At 35.3% G+C, this 17,124-nt stretch overlaps 1 protein-coding gene across 1 annotated transcript in view; it reads left to right on the top strand.

Annotated features, from left to right (window-relative positions):
- LOC121633251 (titin homolog) overlaps positions 1–15,482 on the top strand; it is a 33,145-nt gene extending 17,663 nt beyond the window's left edge. Inside the window, exons 9-29 of the mRNA XM_041975108.1 lie at positions 64–117; positions 428–466; positions 579–620; positions 712–780; positions 887–922; positions 1,024–1,071; positions 1,358–1,411; positions 1,566–1,613; positions 1,706–1,963; positions 3,886–3,933; positions 4,009–4,047; positions 4,227–4,259; positions 4,501–4,551; positions 5,859–5,906; positions 6,015–6,059; positions 6,259–6,381; positions 6,459–6,494; positions 7,401–7,439; positions 7,528–7,554; positions 9,775–9,819; positions 10,322–15,482. Of these exons, the coding sequence (XP_041831042.1) occupies positions 64–117; positions 428–466; positions 579–620; positions 712–780; positions 887–922; positions 1,024–1,071; positions 1,358–1,411; positions 1,566–1,613; positions 1,706–1,963; positions 3,886–3,933; positions 4,009–4,047; positions 4,227–4,259; positions 4,501–4,551; positions 5,859–5,906; positions 6,015–6,059; positions 6,259–6,381; positions 6,459–6,494; positions 7,401–7,439; positions 7,528–7,554; positions 9,775–9,819; positions 10,322–10,473 (1,334 nt within the window). The 3' untranslated portion in view covers positions 10,474–15,482. The remainder of the gene's footprint in view (positions 1–63; positions 118–427; positions 467–578; positions 621–711; positions 781–886; positions 923–1,023; positions 1,072–1,357; positions 1,412–1,565; positions 1,614–1,705; positions 1,964–3,885; positions 3,934–4,008; positions 4,048–4,226; positions 4,260–4,500; positions 4,552–5,858; positions 5,907–6,014; positions 6,060–6,258; positions 6,382–6,458; positions 6,495–7,400; positions 7,440–7,527; positions 7,555–9,774; positions 9,820–10,321) is intronic.
- The last annotated feature ends 1,642 nt before the right edge of the window (positions 15,483–17,124 follow it).

Genomic DNA, 17,124 nt, shown 5'->3' with positions numbered 1-17,124 from the left:
ACTGCAGGTGTTCTGTAATATTTGTTTTTACTTAAACTTTAACTCCATGCTTTATGATTTCAGCGTGTCCCTGCATGCTTTCTGCAAAGACCAGAGAGTCTGCTGGCAAGACTAAAGGTTTGTTTTCATCTTATTCATTCCTCTAAACTCTGAACATTACTCAATCGAAAAATCTCCTGTATCATTTCCTGCAGTATTGTTTAAAGAAGAGGATTTCTGGAATGGACTGTAGACTTAGTAGATTTTAATTTGAGCCTGGATCTGTAAATATTTTTAAATGGTGCCTTATACTTTTAGCAAAAGCTTAAACATGACTTCATTTTGGTTTTAGAGCTGAGGATCCGTACTGATCAGCATCAGACATAGATCATTGTTTCTTCTTCCATTTTGTTGCTTTATGGTTTTAATCTCATGTCTGTGTTTACAGCTGCTCCCCGGAGGGTCTCAGCTGTGAGACGGAAGAAAGGTAACTATTAAAAAAAAGTGGTTTTGACTTACATCTAAGGATTAAAGGATTCGGTAATTTTTTTGCTGAGCGGCCATTTTCATTTGTTTATTTATTCTTAATTTATTTTAAGAGCAGGTACTTGTAAAGACAGAGGAAAAGCCCAAGAGAGAAGGTAACACACTGGTCACTTCTCTTGAGACAAAATATATTTACTCATGTTTGCTCTTTTTTTTCTGTAATAACTAACATGATGTTATGTCCAGCTCTTCCTAGAATTCCAGGGTTGGTGCCAAAAGTCAGAAGAGTCAAAAAGATCGCTCCTCTTCTCAAAGGTAGTCCAAGATTTCTTTCTTTTTGACTGAGCGTAAGAAAGAGATTAGTACAGAATAATGTGCAGAACTTTTTAATGACCAATGCTTTTGTTTAAATCCAAAAAAGCTAAGATAAAGGAGAAGGCCAAGGCTGCAAGAGCAAGTAAGTCATTCTGATGAGTCACATACACTTTTAATTATAGTGACTTCAGTGACATTGTAGGAACTGTAATTTTTTTTTTATCTCACCATTTCTTTCAACAGAGGCAGACACAAAAAAGCAAGAAAAGGCCACAGAATCTGAACAAGAAGGTACAACATGCGCATGCTTATGCTTGTGAATCACTTTGATGATAATGTTTGAAATGAGCAGAATGCTCTTTTAATGCTCTAGACTTTGTACATTTATAAAGATTCATTTTTCAAAAGAATAATAAAAGAATTGAACCTGAATGACTAATTTGATTTAGTCTCTGTGCATACGTACACAGAAACTAACATCCAATTATGATGATTTGTATTATGCACATTGAAATCTGATGATTTGATTATTTATATTACATAAATAAACTCTTGTTGTGGTTTATGTTTGTTGCAGTCAGTCCTTGCAGACCTGCACCAGTTTACTGCCCATCACCACCTGGATGGTACGGTAAGTATTAAAGAACTGCAGAATACAAAATATTCCCCGGGACCCATTTTTAACAGTAGCTGAGGGATATTAAAACTTGCATATGGTTGTGTGCTTTAGCATTGCAGATTTCTTCTTTTTACCTGCTGAAATTCAATATATCTTTTTTTTCCAGTTCATCACATAGTCACAGACAACCCGTACCCTCCTCCAACCATGACAGGTAACACTCATGATACGGTTTTAATTATGTGTTAACACATTTTTTTCCACCTTTTCTGCTGCAAGAAAAAAAACTACTTTTCTTATTTTCAGCTCCATCTGCTCCCGTTCTAACTGTCCATCCGGGAGCTCCTGCAATACAGCCTCCTTATCAGCAACAACAACCTCCTCCACTTCTGATGCAGCCCCTGTATGCACAGTATCAGCCCTATCAGCCACCTCTGCAGCCAGTGATGCCTCCTCAACCAGAACCAGTTCAGCCTGAACAGCCGGAGGTGTCAGAACAACAAGTTCAGCCTGAGATCCCGACTCCAGCTGCTGAAGCTCAACCTGCTGAAGCTCCAGTTCAGGGTGAGGAAGAAATCTAGAAACTAGATTAAAACATACCCTGCTGAAGTCACAACCATCCGTTACATCTGATGTATATATTATTAATAAATAACAATCAAACAACTTCCAAAATATATATAGTTAAAAAAAAACTAAAACTTTTGGAGCTAGAAAATGGTTTGATGCCTACATCTGCTTTTCATTATGGAAACATACCATTACATGAAATTCATTACTGCATTTTCAGTGGTAAAGATTCAGAACATCATCGTCACCAAAGGGATAGTTAGGTGGTTATAAAGATGCAGGAGCTTATGGATGATGGTGTTACACTGCAGACTGCTTGAGCCCACCTAACACAGTACAGTCCAAAGCTTTTCACTTTGCTGTGAGTCATGCACAACCCCAAGATAACATACATTGGTGTTCGTGACCCCCACTGCCACTTGACAACTTAGTGATTGTGTGACGTATCAGATGGGTCATCTTGCAGCCATCTAAATATAAGGCTGGACAACTGTCAGAATCTTCATAAATAAGGAGGATAAAGTGTTTTTTGTTGGTTTACTGCTGTGACAAGGCATCTACATGCCTACAAAATGTAAAATTTAGAATTTTAAAATGGCATGTGTACTAGCTTAGTTGTTAATGTGTAAAAAAAAAAAAAAAATGAAGGTGCTAATTTAAGATAATAAGATTATCTCTTCACTAATAATTTTGAGAGCTCTGGTAAAAATCCCCAATTATTTGATTAATGTATCTTAAAATGGGGGTCCCGACCCCCAGTTTGAGAACCCCAGGGTTAGAGTTAGATACTAATTTAGGTATAAATGCTAAAATAAACTCATGTAATACAGATGTGTGAATGCCTTAAATGCTAAAGCAGCAGAGTCCATGTTAAAAGTATTGTATTTGTAGAAATGAAAGGCAAACTGGAAATAATTAAAGTCTAAACTTGGTTTTTGTTTTGTTCAAAATGCTGATTTGATTGTAATTTAAATAAAAAAATGACCCCTTGAAGTCCATATGTTTGAACTAATAATTGTAGGTTTGTCTCACACAGTTTGGTTAAAGAGTTTGCTTCTGTAAAAATCTATAATTAAACATGAACCAAAGGTGTAACTTGGGCCTTTTTCTGCTATTTCCACAGATCAAGGCTGTTTAATACATTCCAAACACCCCAAAATTAAAAAAAAGATGAAGCTTAATATTTTAAAGTTTATCAATTATAACATTATCAAAACTTTAGACAGATCCACGCATAGCCAGCTTAACACTGATATTTGAATTGTTTTAGATTATCAAACATGTGTTTTCACTCACGTCATCTGAAATTTGCCCCAAAAAGAACAAGTAGAAGACTTGCCCTGAACTGAAAATTGCTTTTTTTGCATTGTCCCTTCTAGTACTCGATGTAGAATCACCAGTTAACCTAACATATATGTGTTTTTGGACTGTGTGAGGAAGCCGGAGTATCCAGAGTAAACCCATGCAGCCTGAGGAAGAAAAAGCAAAATTCATACACAGAAGCCAACATTGAGAAATGGATAAGGATTTTATTTGCTGTAGGGGGCGTTGGGAATAACCACATAGCAGCCACTGTGCAAAGTTCAACCTTGGAAAAAAAAATGTATCCATAGTGGCCCTACAACATGTCAGCACTCTTCTTCCAGAGGATTTAACAGACACTCAGAGACAAGTCCATCACTTTCCAGCACTTTCTTGTGTGCTATAGGAATGTCTGAAGAGTGTTTTCCAATGTTCTTGTGAGAAAAAAAAAGTTAAACAAATAAATATTTGAATGGTTAAATTAAATAAAAATAAAAAAAACTTTAATGCTTAAATATTATGTGTGCATATACAGCATCAGTCAAAGTAATATTGTCCAAACCTTTAAATCATTGAGATTGTACATTAAAATCTGAAACTTTTCCTCCTTTAAGAACCAGAGACAGTTGTAGAAGAGGTCCAGACTGCCTCCACCAAGAAAGGTAGAAACTGTTTAATGACTTAAACTTATATGCACAACTATGTCCCGTAATTATAGCATATTTTGTCATTTTCAGCTGCAAAGAAGAAAACCAAGGCTGTTGATTCAGCACAAGGTATTGCATGCTTCTCCAGAAAGACTTAATGCTTAATTTACTAAATAACTGTGATACTCCCTGTAACAAACTACAGCTGCAGCATATAACAGTAATACACAATGACACAATGTGCTATGAATGCATCCATTAAGGAAAATGAACTCTCCATGGTCATTTCACTGCAATTATCCCCTCAGAGCCTGCAGCATCCACAGATGAAACAAAGAAAGGTAATTCCTATTTACAGCTGGGTAATTCAGTGTTTTAGCCAACATACTCTTGCGGATTGTTAAAAAACATAAACAAAACACAAAAAATACAGCAATTCCAGTTGTGCTTTGTTTTAAATTTCAAAATTTAAATTTAATTTACATACTTCACCAAAAATGTTAAAAAATGAGAAAATAGGAATATTTACCAATTGAATGTTTGATATGTGTGTATATGTATTCTTACATGTTTGTTTTACAGTACCAGCTGCAAAAAAAGAGAGAAGAAAAATTCAACCTGTGGTGAAGAAAGGTAAAGAAAATTTTGGCCGACTGTACATTCACATGAAAAAAGTAAAACATCAGGAAATGAGAAAAACAAAAATGACTTGATCCTTTCCAAGTTTGGGCTAATATAACCTCAGATAAACAACACATGACACATTATTCAGTGTCAATGAAATATAGAGACAATGTAGAAATGCATGAAAAACCACCATGTCTACTGTGTGATGAGTGTGAGCATTGGCAGTTTGCTGTTCTGGATCATTTAGCTGTGTCTTATCACAATGTCAAGGAGGAAATACATCAGCAATGATCTTAGACAGGCATTGTTGCAGCCCATCAATCTGGGAGAAGTTACAGGCCATTTCCAAACCATTTGGAGTTTGTCATTCTACAGTGAGAAGGATTACACACAAGTGGGAAAACATTCAATCTTTCCAGGAGTGGACACCTCAGCAGGCTCATCCTGAAGTCAGACCATCCACTATTTCATTACTAAACCCAAGAGCTACATCCCAGACTCTACAAGCCTCAGTTAGCAGCTTAAATGTTAATGATACTACAGTTAGAATAAAAATAGACTTATCAGATATGGCGTGTACCTGTCCAGGATGTACTCTGCCTTTCACCTAATAGCTGCGGGGAGAAGAGCCCCCCCTTGCAACCCTGCGTTTGAATAAGCAGGTATGGAAATGGCTGGCTGGATGGCGTGTTTGGAAGAGCAGCAGCACAGCTTAGGTTAAAGTTGCATCTGAACAAAAACTTCTGGAACATGTTTGGACTGAAGAGATCAAAGTGTTATTGACACACAGCATCAAACCACCTCCCTGAGATTTGCAGCATCTGTTTTTGCTGAACGTGGTTCTACAAGCTGTCAAACTGTGGAGTTTACTTAGATTTTCACACACTACTGCTAAAGTTTGGCTTCATTTCTGTTTAATGAATAATGACAATAATCTTAAGTTGTATTTGTCTTTCTTAAAAAATTGATAAAGACCAACTTTCTAAATATTTGTCCTGATAAATAAAGCTTTTTTTTTTAAAAGATGTACTCACCTTTTCATGTTTAGAGCAAACATTTTATGAAAGAACCCTCAAAGCTTGAGCACAGTGTGTACAAACTCTTTTAATATTTAGTTGCAGTGTTTGCTTGTATAAAGCTAATTGTACCAAATCTGCTGCAGCTTCAAAGAAATGCAAGTTTGCAAATGTAATTTCTGTTACTTAATCGAATTACACACAGGCAAAAAACAACCCTGCCTGATGAGAGCGAGAACTTGTACTTAGAAAAGAAATAATTCAAGCCAGTAATCAGCTCTTCCCTCATTACTTTAGCTCCTGCAGCTGTAAAACAGACGAGGAAATCAGTGTCTGAACATGCAGGTAACAACACACACCGACATGGTTTCATTTGCATGAAATCATTTGTCATTTATTTCAAAGATGGGGGAGATGATTGGAAACTAATTGTTTTTTTGTTCCACTCTGAAGCATCAGCTGTCAGGAGGAAAGTCAAAGCATCTAAAGAAAAGAAAGGTAAAACTCTGACCATGCACAATAATACACAACAATGCACAACAATAATTGTTGTTATTCTCAGTTTAACACATCCAGCTGCTTAATCACAAATGGGTTTAATACCAGCTTAAATTACAGTAATTGTTGGTCTTTCTTCAAAATACCTGTATGTAGACGTAGATGTGTGAAAGTTCTTATTCTTATACACTTTAAACAGATTCAGCTGCAGAGCTTCATCCACCGCGGATAAGTCTCAGGACGAGGATAGAAGTCGGCAAGAGGGCAAATATAACAACTCAGGCCAGAGAAGAGAAGCCTGCCAGATCTTCATCTGCACCAGGCAACTCATTCTTACATCGATGTTACTGTTTGGCCTTAAACCAACAATTATTAATATGTGTTTCCTTGTGTTTCTAGCTAAGACAAGATCAAAATCATTGGCAGAGAAAAAAAGTAAGTATTTATTTCACTGTGTATACTGACTTGTGTTCAGCTGATCATGTCTTTGTGTAGCAAATATCAAAATATGTGTTCAAAAATGTATTTAAACCTCTTTTTTTCTAATGTCATTGCTTTTAAATGCAGATTGTAACTAAAACTACCTGGTTGGGAAAAGATCTTGTTTCAGGATCCAAAAGTGGAGCAGGGTCATGCTTCAAAGAACATATTGAACACAATAAAAAAACAAACAAACAAGAGAAGGTGCATGTGTTAAAATATTTCACAGGAAATAGAAAATCTAGCACTTGATAAAAAAAAGCCATAATAAGTAGGATGCATCTTCTGAGGATCATTTATTCTGCATTACTTTACTGTAGAGTTTTGTTGTCTTGAAAGTTTTCCAAAAAATGTTCTTTTGATAAAAAAGTGTTCATGTACGACATTTAAACCTAGCACGAGGCCGGTGGAGTGCTGCTCATGAAACAAGAGAATCTATTTCCTCTATAAGTTATAGAGGCTTCTGCTGTAGCAGGGGAAACAAGTTCTATAAAAGTGATGTTGGCTCTGAGGAAAATCCAGAGAGACTCTTCAGACCGATCAATATCTTAAACCCAAAGTACCTTAAGTCTAAAACAGAGCTGGAAATGACAGGGTTGCATTGAAGCTTTAAAGGCTAAGTCAATTAAATGTATCTGAAGCATGTTTAAGCTCTACTGTAGATTCATCTCTAAGAAAAAGATACGTTGGAAAGAGACACAGATTATGTGATTAAACAGGCTGTTTAATGCATGCTCAAGCTGTAATTAGGGACATGTCATGCTGTATTGCACAGAGGGAGAATAATGTTGCAAGAATATTGAATAAACCATAATTATGGCAAGCTGTTTGGTAGGCTTTAATAGGGCTCGTCTCTCACAGGCAAAGCTGCAAAGGCTGAAAAGAAATCTGTCAAAGAAGGTACGGACTTAAAATACACTCAGAAATGAAATCTCATGTGTGTTCATTTGGCATTATTCAACTAGTCTTTTTTCTCTTTTAAATTCAGATAAAGAGAAACGACCACCACAAGCTCGTAAGATGCAGGAGCATGAAAGATTTCTATATGCAGAAGTCTGTTTATTGTGAATCATGTTTTATGCATGGCTTCATCAGCTCTTTTGACAACTTCAGACACTCAAAGCTTTTCTGGCAGCTGATGTCACTTTTCCTCGAGGTGCTATGCATCATTAAGTTTGGCTGTCAGAAGTCCCGTAGTTGAAGGTGTAAATTGGTGTAAACCTCAATGAAATCATTATAATTGATTGGTATCCTCCTGGGTTTTGCTTAGGCTACCTAGACGATTTAATGAGAATAAAATAACACATGGTTTCCAACACTAATCAGTACTTTTAGCTATGCTATTGCTTTTTATTTTGTGGTGGGTGAATTAACCCTGTATTTGCTGTCATCCTAATCTATGGTGCCTCTTTTCCCTTTTAGATTAAGAAATTTAGGTAGTTTGTATTGTGACAAATTTATAACCTGACATGAGACAGGTTTTATGTAATACATAAAATACAATACATACTAATAAAGGTATGTTTGATTACTGGACATGTGACCTAATCTGAGGTTCAGTTTTCAATTTTTGAAAGAACAGATTTAACCTCTTGAGTGAAAAGCAAAACAATAATTCAAATTATTTCTTGTAAGGTCTTAACTACCTAATGATTGCTGCAGCAACAGCAAACAGCTTCATTTTCTGACAATAATGTTTTATACCATATGCTTGTTGTTAATAAAGGAAAAGGAAAAGAGATTCTTCCTGTAAGCCGTGAGGTATTCAGTCAGTTCTCACCATTTTTCTCTTTTCACTAAATAACTCAATATGAAGAGACATTTACTTTATGGCAAGAGGAGCATAAAAAATTAAAACTTAATAAGATGAGCTGATTGAGAAGAGATTATGGGCTTTATGAACTATCTTAAATTATAAGAAGAGATTATGGCCTTTTAGCATCAATAATACTTAACTCGATTAAGATTAAATACTGAAACTAGAACTCATTAATTTGGGGCATTAGTGTTCTGTTCATATTGAGTCATTCAGTGGATTATCAACACTGCCCCCGAGTGTCACCACACTTTCTTTTATCTGACACTGCAGTTCCCATTTCTGAGGGTGTGATCATAAAAACATTTTTATTGCATTTCTTTCCTTCAATTTAATAACCATTTATGTATATATATATTATTTTTGGCATATTGATGTTGCTTAAAATAGAACCACCACAATCAGACATCTTTCTTTGTGAGTTGTCATTACACCAGTGAAGCCATGAAGCCAACCGTAAAATACAGAAATGATTTTCAAAAACAGTTTAATTCATGAATCACACTAAAGAAAACCATGACATTTCAAATGAGTATAAATAATTACAATATGAGTAAACCCCATTTAATGGAAGTAATGCACAATCTGGGAGTTATGGTATGATGACGGATTATACAATAACAGATTAATTGGAAACAGGTGAGGGTGTCACAATTGGGTATAAAAGGAGCATCCACCTAAAAGGTAAAATCTTTCAAAGGGAGGATGGGTTGTAGGTCTCCATTTTGTGCCAAACTTCTTTGAAGAATCATCAGTAAGTTCAAAGAAGTGTTTTATTAACAGTAAATAATACTTTCTATTCATAACTCTTTTACTAATGCAAAGCTAAAGTAGAAATGTGTATTTAAAAAGTAAGCATACATAAAAAAAAAGAAAATTAAAACGTGCAAAAACTCATCTTTTACCTGTTTTTACAGATGATAAATATACAAATGATCCTCACCAAACATGTTTTATTTTTTCACCCATTTCTGTGTTATAAAGAAGGAAAACCAAAATCATCTACATTTAACCGACTGTTGTTAAGCTCATACTTGATTTCTTCATCTGGTTTCATGAAAGCTGTCTTTAATGAATTTGTGTAAACAAATAAACATTGGCTTATATTTTGATAAAAGAACCATTTAAATCACATTAAAGAAATAGCTCACCCCCACACCCCCACCCCTCCTCTATTCTCTTCTATTTCTCTAGTATATAGTCATTTTTAGCAAATTAAAATTTTGATACTTTCTTTAACAGGAGAATGAAATGGCAGAAGAGTGCTTATTAAAACTCACTGTGCTTGGCATTAAAAACAAGAACACCTTTGTTCTTTTCCTCTGTCAAAGCATGTCGACACTCCTCCTCTTTCTAGTCTGTTTCACACAATCACAGATTATTCTCTTATTTTAGTTTGTATTACCTTTCTTCTTGCAGAAGAGCCTGTGGCTGAAGAAAATATTACTGAAAAGAAGAAACCAGGTAAGAGTTGGTGAAATTAAATGACAGCCCTGTCTTAATATTTCCACAAGCATATCAGAATGGAAAAATGTAGATGAACTTACAATAATCTTCTCATCATAATACAGAACTTTGCATGAATCTTGAGCCACCCCTTATGTCTTTACATATTGCCAGGGAAACAGGAAATATTTTCAGTGATTTCAGTACGTAGCAGTGGAAGATGTGCAGCCATAACTACAGTAAGCCAAGAACAGACTTTATACAGTTCCAACAAGCAAGAGAGAAAATAGTTGGTCTTGAACAAAAATCCAGCACTACCCCAATGGGCAAGGCCCCCCCCATTCACAAGTCTGGCCCTCCCATCCAGCCTTTCTATTTTAATTTATATACTTTTCAATATATTTCCATGTATAATTATTTAACAGTTATTTTATAGTGGTACTAAATGATCAAAAGTAGAATCTATGTGTTTTTGCATTGAGAAATTTTATTTATTTTGCTTATTTCACTCTCTTCTCAGGCCAGAGATACTTCCAGTGTGTCTATGTCCCGGGCAAGAATACACAGTACCCTTTACGACCATTCAGCCCCGCCATGTCCCCCGCCATGTTGTCCCCTGCCTTCAGGTCAATGCTGGAGCAGCAGAGAGCAGCCAGGGCATCGGGGCAGTAGGTTAACCTAACTCCTCGTAACGCCGCATCTCCCACGTCAGCAGCGGGAGATGTTTGATTCTGTGGGATCTTCTGTCTTGAAGGACAACCACTGGCAGAAAAAAATGGACAGTACTACTTTGTCTTTAATTCATTGATGTATTTATTTAGCGGTTGAGCTCCTGGATTTGCTGTTAATATTTCTTGTTTTCCAGCATGTGTCACTGTCATGCCTTGCTTGTGTTTTAGATAGTACAACCCATTGTTTAATGATTGAGTAAATATCTTATTTATTATAAAGGATGTTTATAATGTAGATATTGCAGATGTTTGCAGGTCAGGATGGAATAATGAGTCACAGCATATAAGTATTCTTCTTTTCTCTTAGTCCTGTACTAAACTTTTATAGAAAATGTAGCTTAAAAACAATAAAGAAAAGAACATTCATTGATTTATAAGATTGCACATGACTCCAGTGAGCATGCTAATAACGCAAGCCATTTAACAATGCAGTGTTATGAATCGATGTCCTGAACTCAACTCTATTCCCTCCAGTTTTAGATTTTAAATAATTCAATTTCACAATGTTGCCATCGTGACTTTCCATGTCTGCGTAGCTGTGGCTGCAAAATATTAGCATGCAAAAGTTGGAGAGTCAACTCCCAGGAGCTCCCCACATCGATCCCAGCAGCATCCCTGTCACTGAACATCCATCAGGCTCATCGATATGCAGGAGGAAGCTGATGAGCAAGGAAACGCTCTCCCACACACATTAGACTGGATCTAGTTTTAACTGATGTCCAATTCACTTTCATATGTATATTTTTATGAATTTAATTGTTTCACTTTTCTTAGTTTGCAGATATACTTCTACAACTTAAATGTCTTCATTTTTTCGTCATGCAACTTTATATTATCCCAAATATTGTCCAGCCAACACTGAAAATATGGATAGTAATATAATAAAAACAGGCTTGCTTTGATCTAAAACTAAACCAATGGATACACATACCCTTTTGCAAAAAAAAGTGTAGATTAAAAATAGAAATAAAAGTTGCTATATTTGAGATCAAGAGGCAAATTTATATGAAAGGCATCAGATAAATTGAGAAATAGAAATATTACCATAGATTTGTGTAAAAATTCCTGAAGAGAAGCTCTCTCCATTTTAATTTTGTTGATGTCCTTCATAGTTGTTTTTCTATCCTTGACATTTGTTTTCTGGTTGGGATCTGCTGAATCACAACCACAAGTGATTAAACCTAAACTGACACCTTCTAGTGACACTATGTGGCATTTATTTATTTATTTTTTTTTTTGTGTTTTTTTTTGGGCTAAAAACCAGTTAAGGACACGTCTGATTGACATTTCGTTTGCATCATTTCAAAAGATCACTTCAGATTAGGGTCCTCTTCAAGATTAAGTAAATACCTTTGCATGTTCAGTAACATGGAATCTGTTTGGGATCACTATAAAATGACCAACTCAAGAGACGCTGTGATGTCTGCTACAGTGAATGAATGTAATTTGTGTTCATCATCGGCTTCTTACGTAAGACCGATATGTTGTTATATTTTCATTTACCTCAGTCCTTCATGGCTCTGGTTTTGTGGCTCAGCAACAAAGTCGCCTTGTTGGTGCTACATGACTGTTGCTGAGCATTACCAGCAATTTATTATCTTGTCTTACTGAATGGAAACCAGATTTGAATGCAAAAGAGCTAAAATGGGTGTTTGAATCCAGATATTTACAACCCATACTACCCCGTGATTGACCGGAGAGTTAATCTAGTTTATTCTTTTGTAATGGTTTCATATGAATGGTTTACCATCAGTGTTTTCTTACTTGGTGAAGTGAATTAGAACATTTATTGAATTAGAAACTGATAGGTATTTGGGGGTGATTAAACTTTTGCTGAGTGCTTTGTAATTCACATCATAACATGCCAATCTCTTTTCAGGCTTGTCCCCTGAAAAAATGAATATGCATTGACAATGAAAGTGGATCAGTTCTTGATATTATTAAAAGCCACATAAAGTAAATGGAAAAATGTAAAAACAAAAAAAAGATAGTGATGTTATTTATATATGGACACCAAGTTGATAATTCAAAGGCAAATACCAGGAAATTTTAGCAGCTTTTAATGACCTAAAGTTCAATTTCCTGTTGGTCGGCATTAATTGCCAGATAAAGCAAACTGCTTCATTATCAGTCCATCAAGAGTGTAAATCCTAATTAAAAGTAGGGTGATGCACTGTTTGCTGTCTGATCAAATTCAATAAGATGTTTGCTTATCATGGACAGAGCACATCAGTCATGGGCTGTTACACACCACATGTAACCTGAGGCTTGTTGTAAACTCAGGGTTAAGCTGTGATGGGTTTAAGGAAGCCCTGAATGTTCTGTTTTCCTGCAGGCTTGAGAAATCCAAGTGTGAAAAGTTATCATGTGTCAGGGCTAAATGAGAAGTGACAAGCAGTGAATGTGTGGTGTCCTTTAAAACACACCTTAAAATGTGGTGTTTACTTTAGGTGTGAAAGAATCAGTTCTTTTGTTTTTTCAATTTATTTATTTTTAAAGTATACAGCAACAGTCTGGTTTTTGCCCCTGGGTTGCAGGGACTCTAAAAATGTATTAAAATAGAAGATGGTAATTATACTGTACAGCTGTAGGTTTATGCTGTTACTTTGTTTTTAAGTATTGTTATTGTTGATTTAATGTAAGTTAGGGATCGATTATAATTGCATAGAAAGACAAACCTTAAAAGGAACATGAAGCAATCAGACATCAATCTAATCTGATGTAACCACTGTGTTTGCTGAATATTTAATGTCTTCATACATATTCACGTGAACGTTGAGGTGGAAAATTGGGTCAAAGCTTGAACACCCCCTGGGTTTAAACATGTGTTTGATTGATGCCGTTAAAATCAAGTGACTTGCTTTTTGTTATGCATGTTCTGTTAAAAAGCTGCTATGTGACGTTTGTATGTTTTTTCACTGGGCTACACTTGGATGATTTGATGTCCTTTAATTTTCTTCTGCTTGTTTGGAAGTTTTCTGTAACCACTGCTATGCATAAACTTCATCATATTTATTGGCCTGTATCCTCTGGGCAGACAAATGTTAGGGCTATTAGGGCTATCAGACCAGTGAAAACCTTCAATAAGGCTGCTCAGCGGTGAAATCTCATACATATGTATATAATTTTAATTTACATAATAATTCTCTTATTAATGCAACAATTTCGTCCTCTTCTTACTAACCAACAGCTTTTTTTTGCTGAGCTTTTAACCTCTGGAACAGACCGTTGAGCTTAGTTTAGGAATCGGTGCTTGGATTGTTAGAGTTAAATCATGCACAGAGATGTTTGTGCAAATCATTTGCACAGGTTTAACAGTTTTATATAGTAATAAATTCATAGAAGCAGAATAGAAACTGGATGGATTTTGCAAGAAAAGCATGAATCAGAAAATGTCACATGATTGCACATTGCACACTGGTCCATTAACTCCATAACTTCTTATATCCTTCAGGACCTTGTGGTTTGTGACAGAATATACATCAGAATTAAACTTTTATGAGTTGTACTTCCCTCTGTCTGCCTGTAGAACTGATAGTTTTAGACAATACCCTTATTTAAGGGCATAAGCAAGCAAACTATTTGGTCATTTGGGTTAGAGTACTTGGACACATAAATGTGATTCTGTTAGAATATTAAACCATGGGTATAATATCTCACTGTATTTGCACCTCCAAAGCCGACTAACAGTACATCTAATTTGTTTTATGCTACACACAGTTTAAAAATTATATTGTTTTGTTTTCAGTTTTGCTAAACTAGGCTTACCATCTCCTGTACATAACAACACACCAATTGGGAAGTGATATGAATCCTCTCATTTAAATCCCAACATTAAAAGGAAAATTATATCTTTTGCCAAGTTGTCATCTAGTACCTCTAACACGTAAATGCTACACATGTAGTCACACATGTTATTGTTTCTGCTTGTTTAAATGAACATGATCTAACAAACTACCAAAGATGGATGTTTGCATGATGGTTTCTATAGTGACTAGCAGTTTTTAAAATTAAAGCATAGCTTAGTTGTTAAAAAATAACAAATCATGGTCATGCTAATCCCAACAGAGAATCCAAATGCTAGGATCATGCAAGAAGTGAAACACCAGAAAGAAGTTTGCTGCAGTTGCTAGAACTACACAATATATATAAATTGGAATTACTCAGTTGTTACTCTTCATATTTTCATATGTTGACTTAATAAGCTGTCCCTTAGACAGTTACCCAGGTTTGTTTGTGTTATGACACTGACAGTATTGGTCAAAGGTAATAAAGAAATCCGAAGGGAAATAAAACAATTGCTTTTATCATTGCAGCAATAAAAGTGAATTCATTGTTGAAAGTGCAAACTAGAATAATGGTTAATTTGATCTGTAACTAATAGCCTTTACTTTAAGGTTGTTTGATTCATTTAGATGTATCACTTCTTTTTTAATAATGTGTAATTTTTTATGCATGATAATGCAATTTGAATGATTCTTGTTGTGATTCACAGTTTTAATTCACTTCCAAGTGAATATCACTCCAGTGTAAAACACAACTGGTTGCAGTCACCAGGTGTTACACAGTAGTTTGTTTTATTTGTTGAACTTGTTATTTGTAGTTTCACTAGGTCCAGTAATTGAAAAGCCATACTATGTATTTCAGTTAGAGGTGACATGTTTGTGTGTTTATGGTTAAGAATAATAACAGACTGATGAGAACAATTACTATGACTCTTTCAGAAAAAGTCAGTGTAATCTTCATGTTGAATGTAATATAAAGCAGATGAAATGGTTTAATGGGGCAGGCAGCCTGATTCAGTCACATCTAAGGAGCTAATTAGATGCCACAAGTGACATTCAAGCTGTTGAAATGTCACCATGCTGAGAATGTCTGCTGAGTAAGATGTTTAACGCATTCACCACAATGCAGTTTTTGTTTCTGAACTTGAATAAACATTTGCAGATATTTAAATGTTTCAGCTCAGTGTCTCTCATTATATCATTTCAAACAATTTGTTTGCAAACTGAAATTGTTGCCAATTTACAGAGCTTATATTAGAAAGACATTATTGCTACCTGAATGACATTTCCAATCAACACAATAGGGTTTGAATTTTATTAAACATTTCATACTGTATCTTTCCACTCCAAAGTGCCAGAAAAGTTTGAAATGAGCACAGTGATTTATAGAAATATGTTTATGTTGTTGATGTCTCTTTAGATGCATCTAAAGAAACGGCAAAAGTGAGCTAATTAAATGTCAAGATGCTAAAAACAAAAGGCCTAAGATACAACTTAAAATGTCTTTTAACATTATGTTAAAAGATATGAGACCTCCATTGGTTGGGACAATTGCATGTAAAGGGAAAAATGGCACCAATAATGACTGTATTCCAAAAAGACTGTTCAGCTCCAAACAAGATCCCCATCTAAACATAATGATGTTGTCCCATCCTGTTTCTATAAAAAGGTCTTGGAGACTATTTGACCTTCTGTTCATAATATGGTAAACATCTTTCCTCAGGTGTTGTCCCTGGGTATTTTAAAGAAACAGCTGTTGAACCCCTAATTAAAAAGGCAAATCTGAATGAATTTGTTTATTCAATTACACACCAATCTCAACACTGCCTTTTACGTCCAAGATTTTACAGAAACTTGTACTCCTACATTTACAGAGTTTTTTAAATGGACATAATATTCTTGAACAAATTCTGTCTGGTTTAAAATCATTTCACAACACTTTCACAACACAATTTTTAATGGCCTTAAGTTTACTACAAATGCTGGTGATTCTTCCATTGTGGTGCTTTTTGACCTTACGGCTTTTGACATGGATGACCACACATGTCATGTTGTGGTTAGAGCACAGTGTAGGTATCAGGTGCCATTCAGTGGTTCATGTCTCAACTCTGGACATTTTTCTTTAAGGCTGGGATAGTTCTCCTTATCTACAGATTTACTGCCCTGTGGGGTCCCCCAAGGCTCAATACTTGGCCCAGTTCTATTGTCATTTTATCTTCCCCCGCTTCACAACATTTTTAGAAAATTTCCATTTCTTACCATTTTTATGCAGATGACACATACATTTATTTGCCCTTAAAATAAAATTACCAAAGTTACCTGATTCAGTTAATGGAGCGTCTTAAATAAATCAGAATGGATGGCTTTTAAGATTTTTTAATTTTAACACAGACAAAACAGAGTTAATGATCTGGGTTTATTACAACACATTGTAAAACCCAACATTACAAATCTAAGGGTCAAAATGGACAGGGATTTTAAATTTGACAGACAGATCAGTTTTGTAGGGATATACAGTTTCTATTAGTTATGGCATTAATAAAAACTGAAATAGTTTTTATCTTTTAAAAATTTTGACTGTGGGTTTCATGAATTTATCACATCATGCTATATTGCGCTGTATGCTGGTCTCAACCAGACCTCCCTGGTTCACCTGAAGCTAGTCCAAAATGTAGCTGCTTTGCAAGTGTACTTTAGTCTTTTAGCTTATTTTTGTCATGAATTGCAGTGGAGGTGAGGACCCAATTGCAGGCAGTCAGGGCAGGAGGCAGAATTGGTGCATTTGACAAGGTTTATTTCCCAAAACT

Source organism: Melanotaenia boesemani, chromosome 22 (genome assembly GCF_017639745.1).
Source record: "Melanotaenia boesemani isolate fMelBoe1 chromosome 22, fMelBoe1.pri, whole genome shotgun sequence".
NCBI classification, from domain to species: domain Eukaryota; kingdom Metazoa; phylum Chordata; class Actinopteri; order Atheriniformes; family Melanotaeniidae; genus Melanotaenia; species Melanotaenia boesemani.
This window is presented reverse-complemented; position numbering and strand designations above follow the sequence as displayed.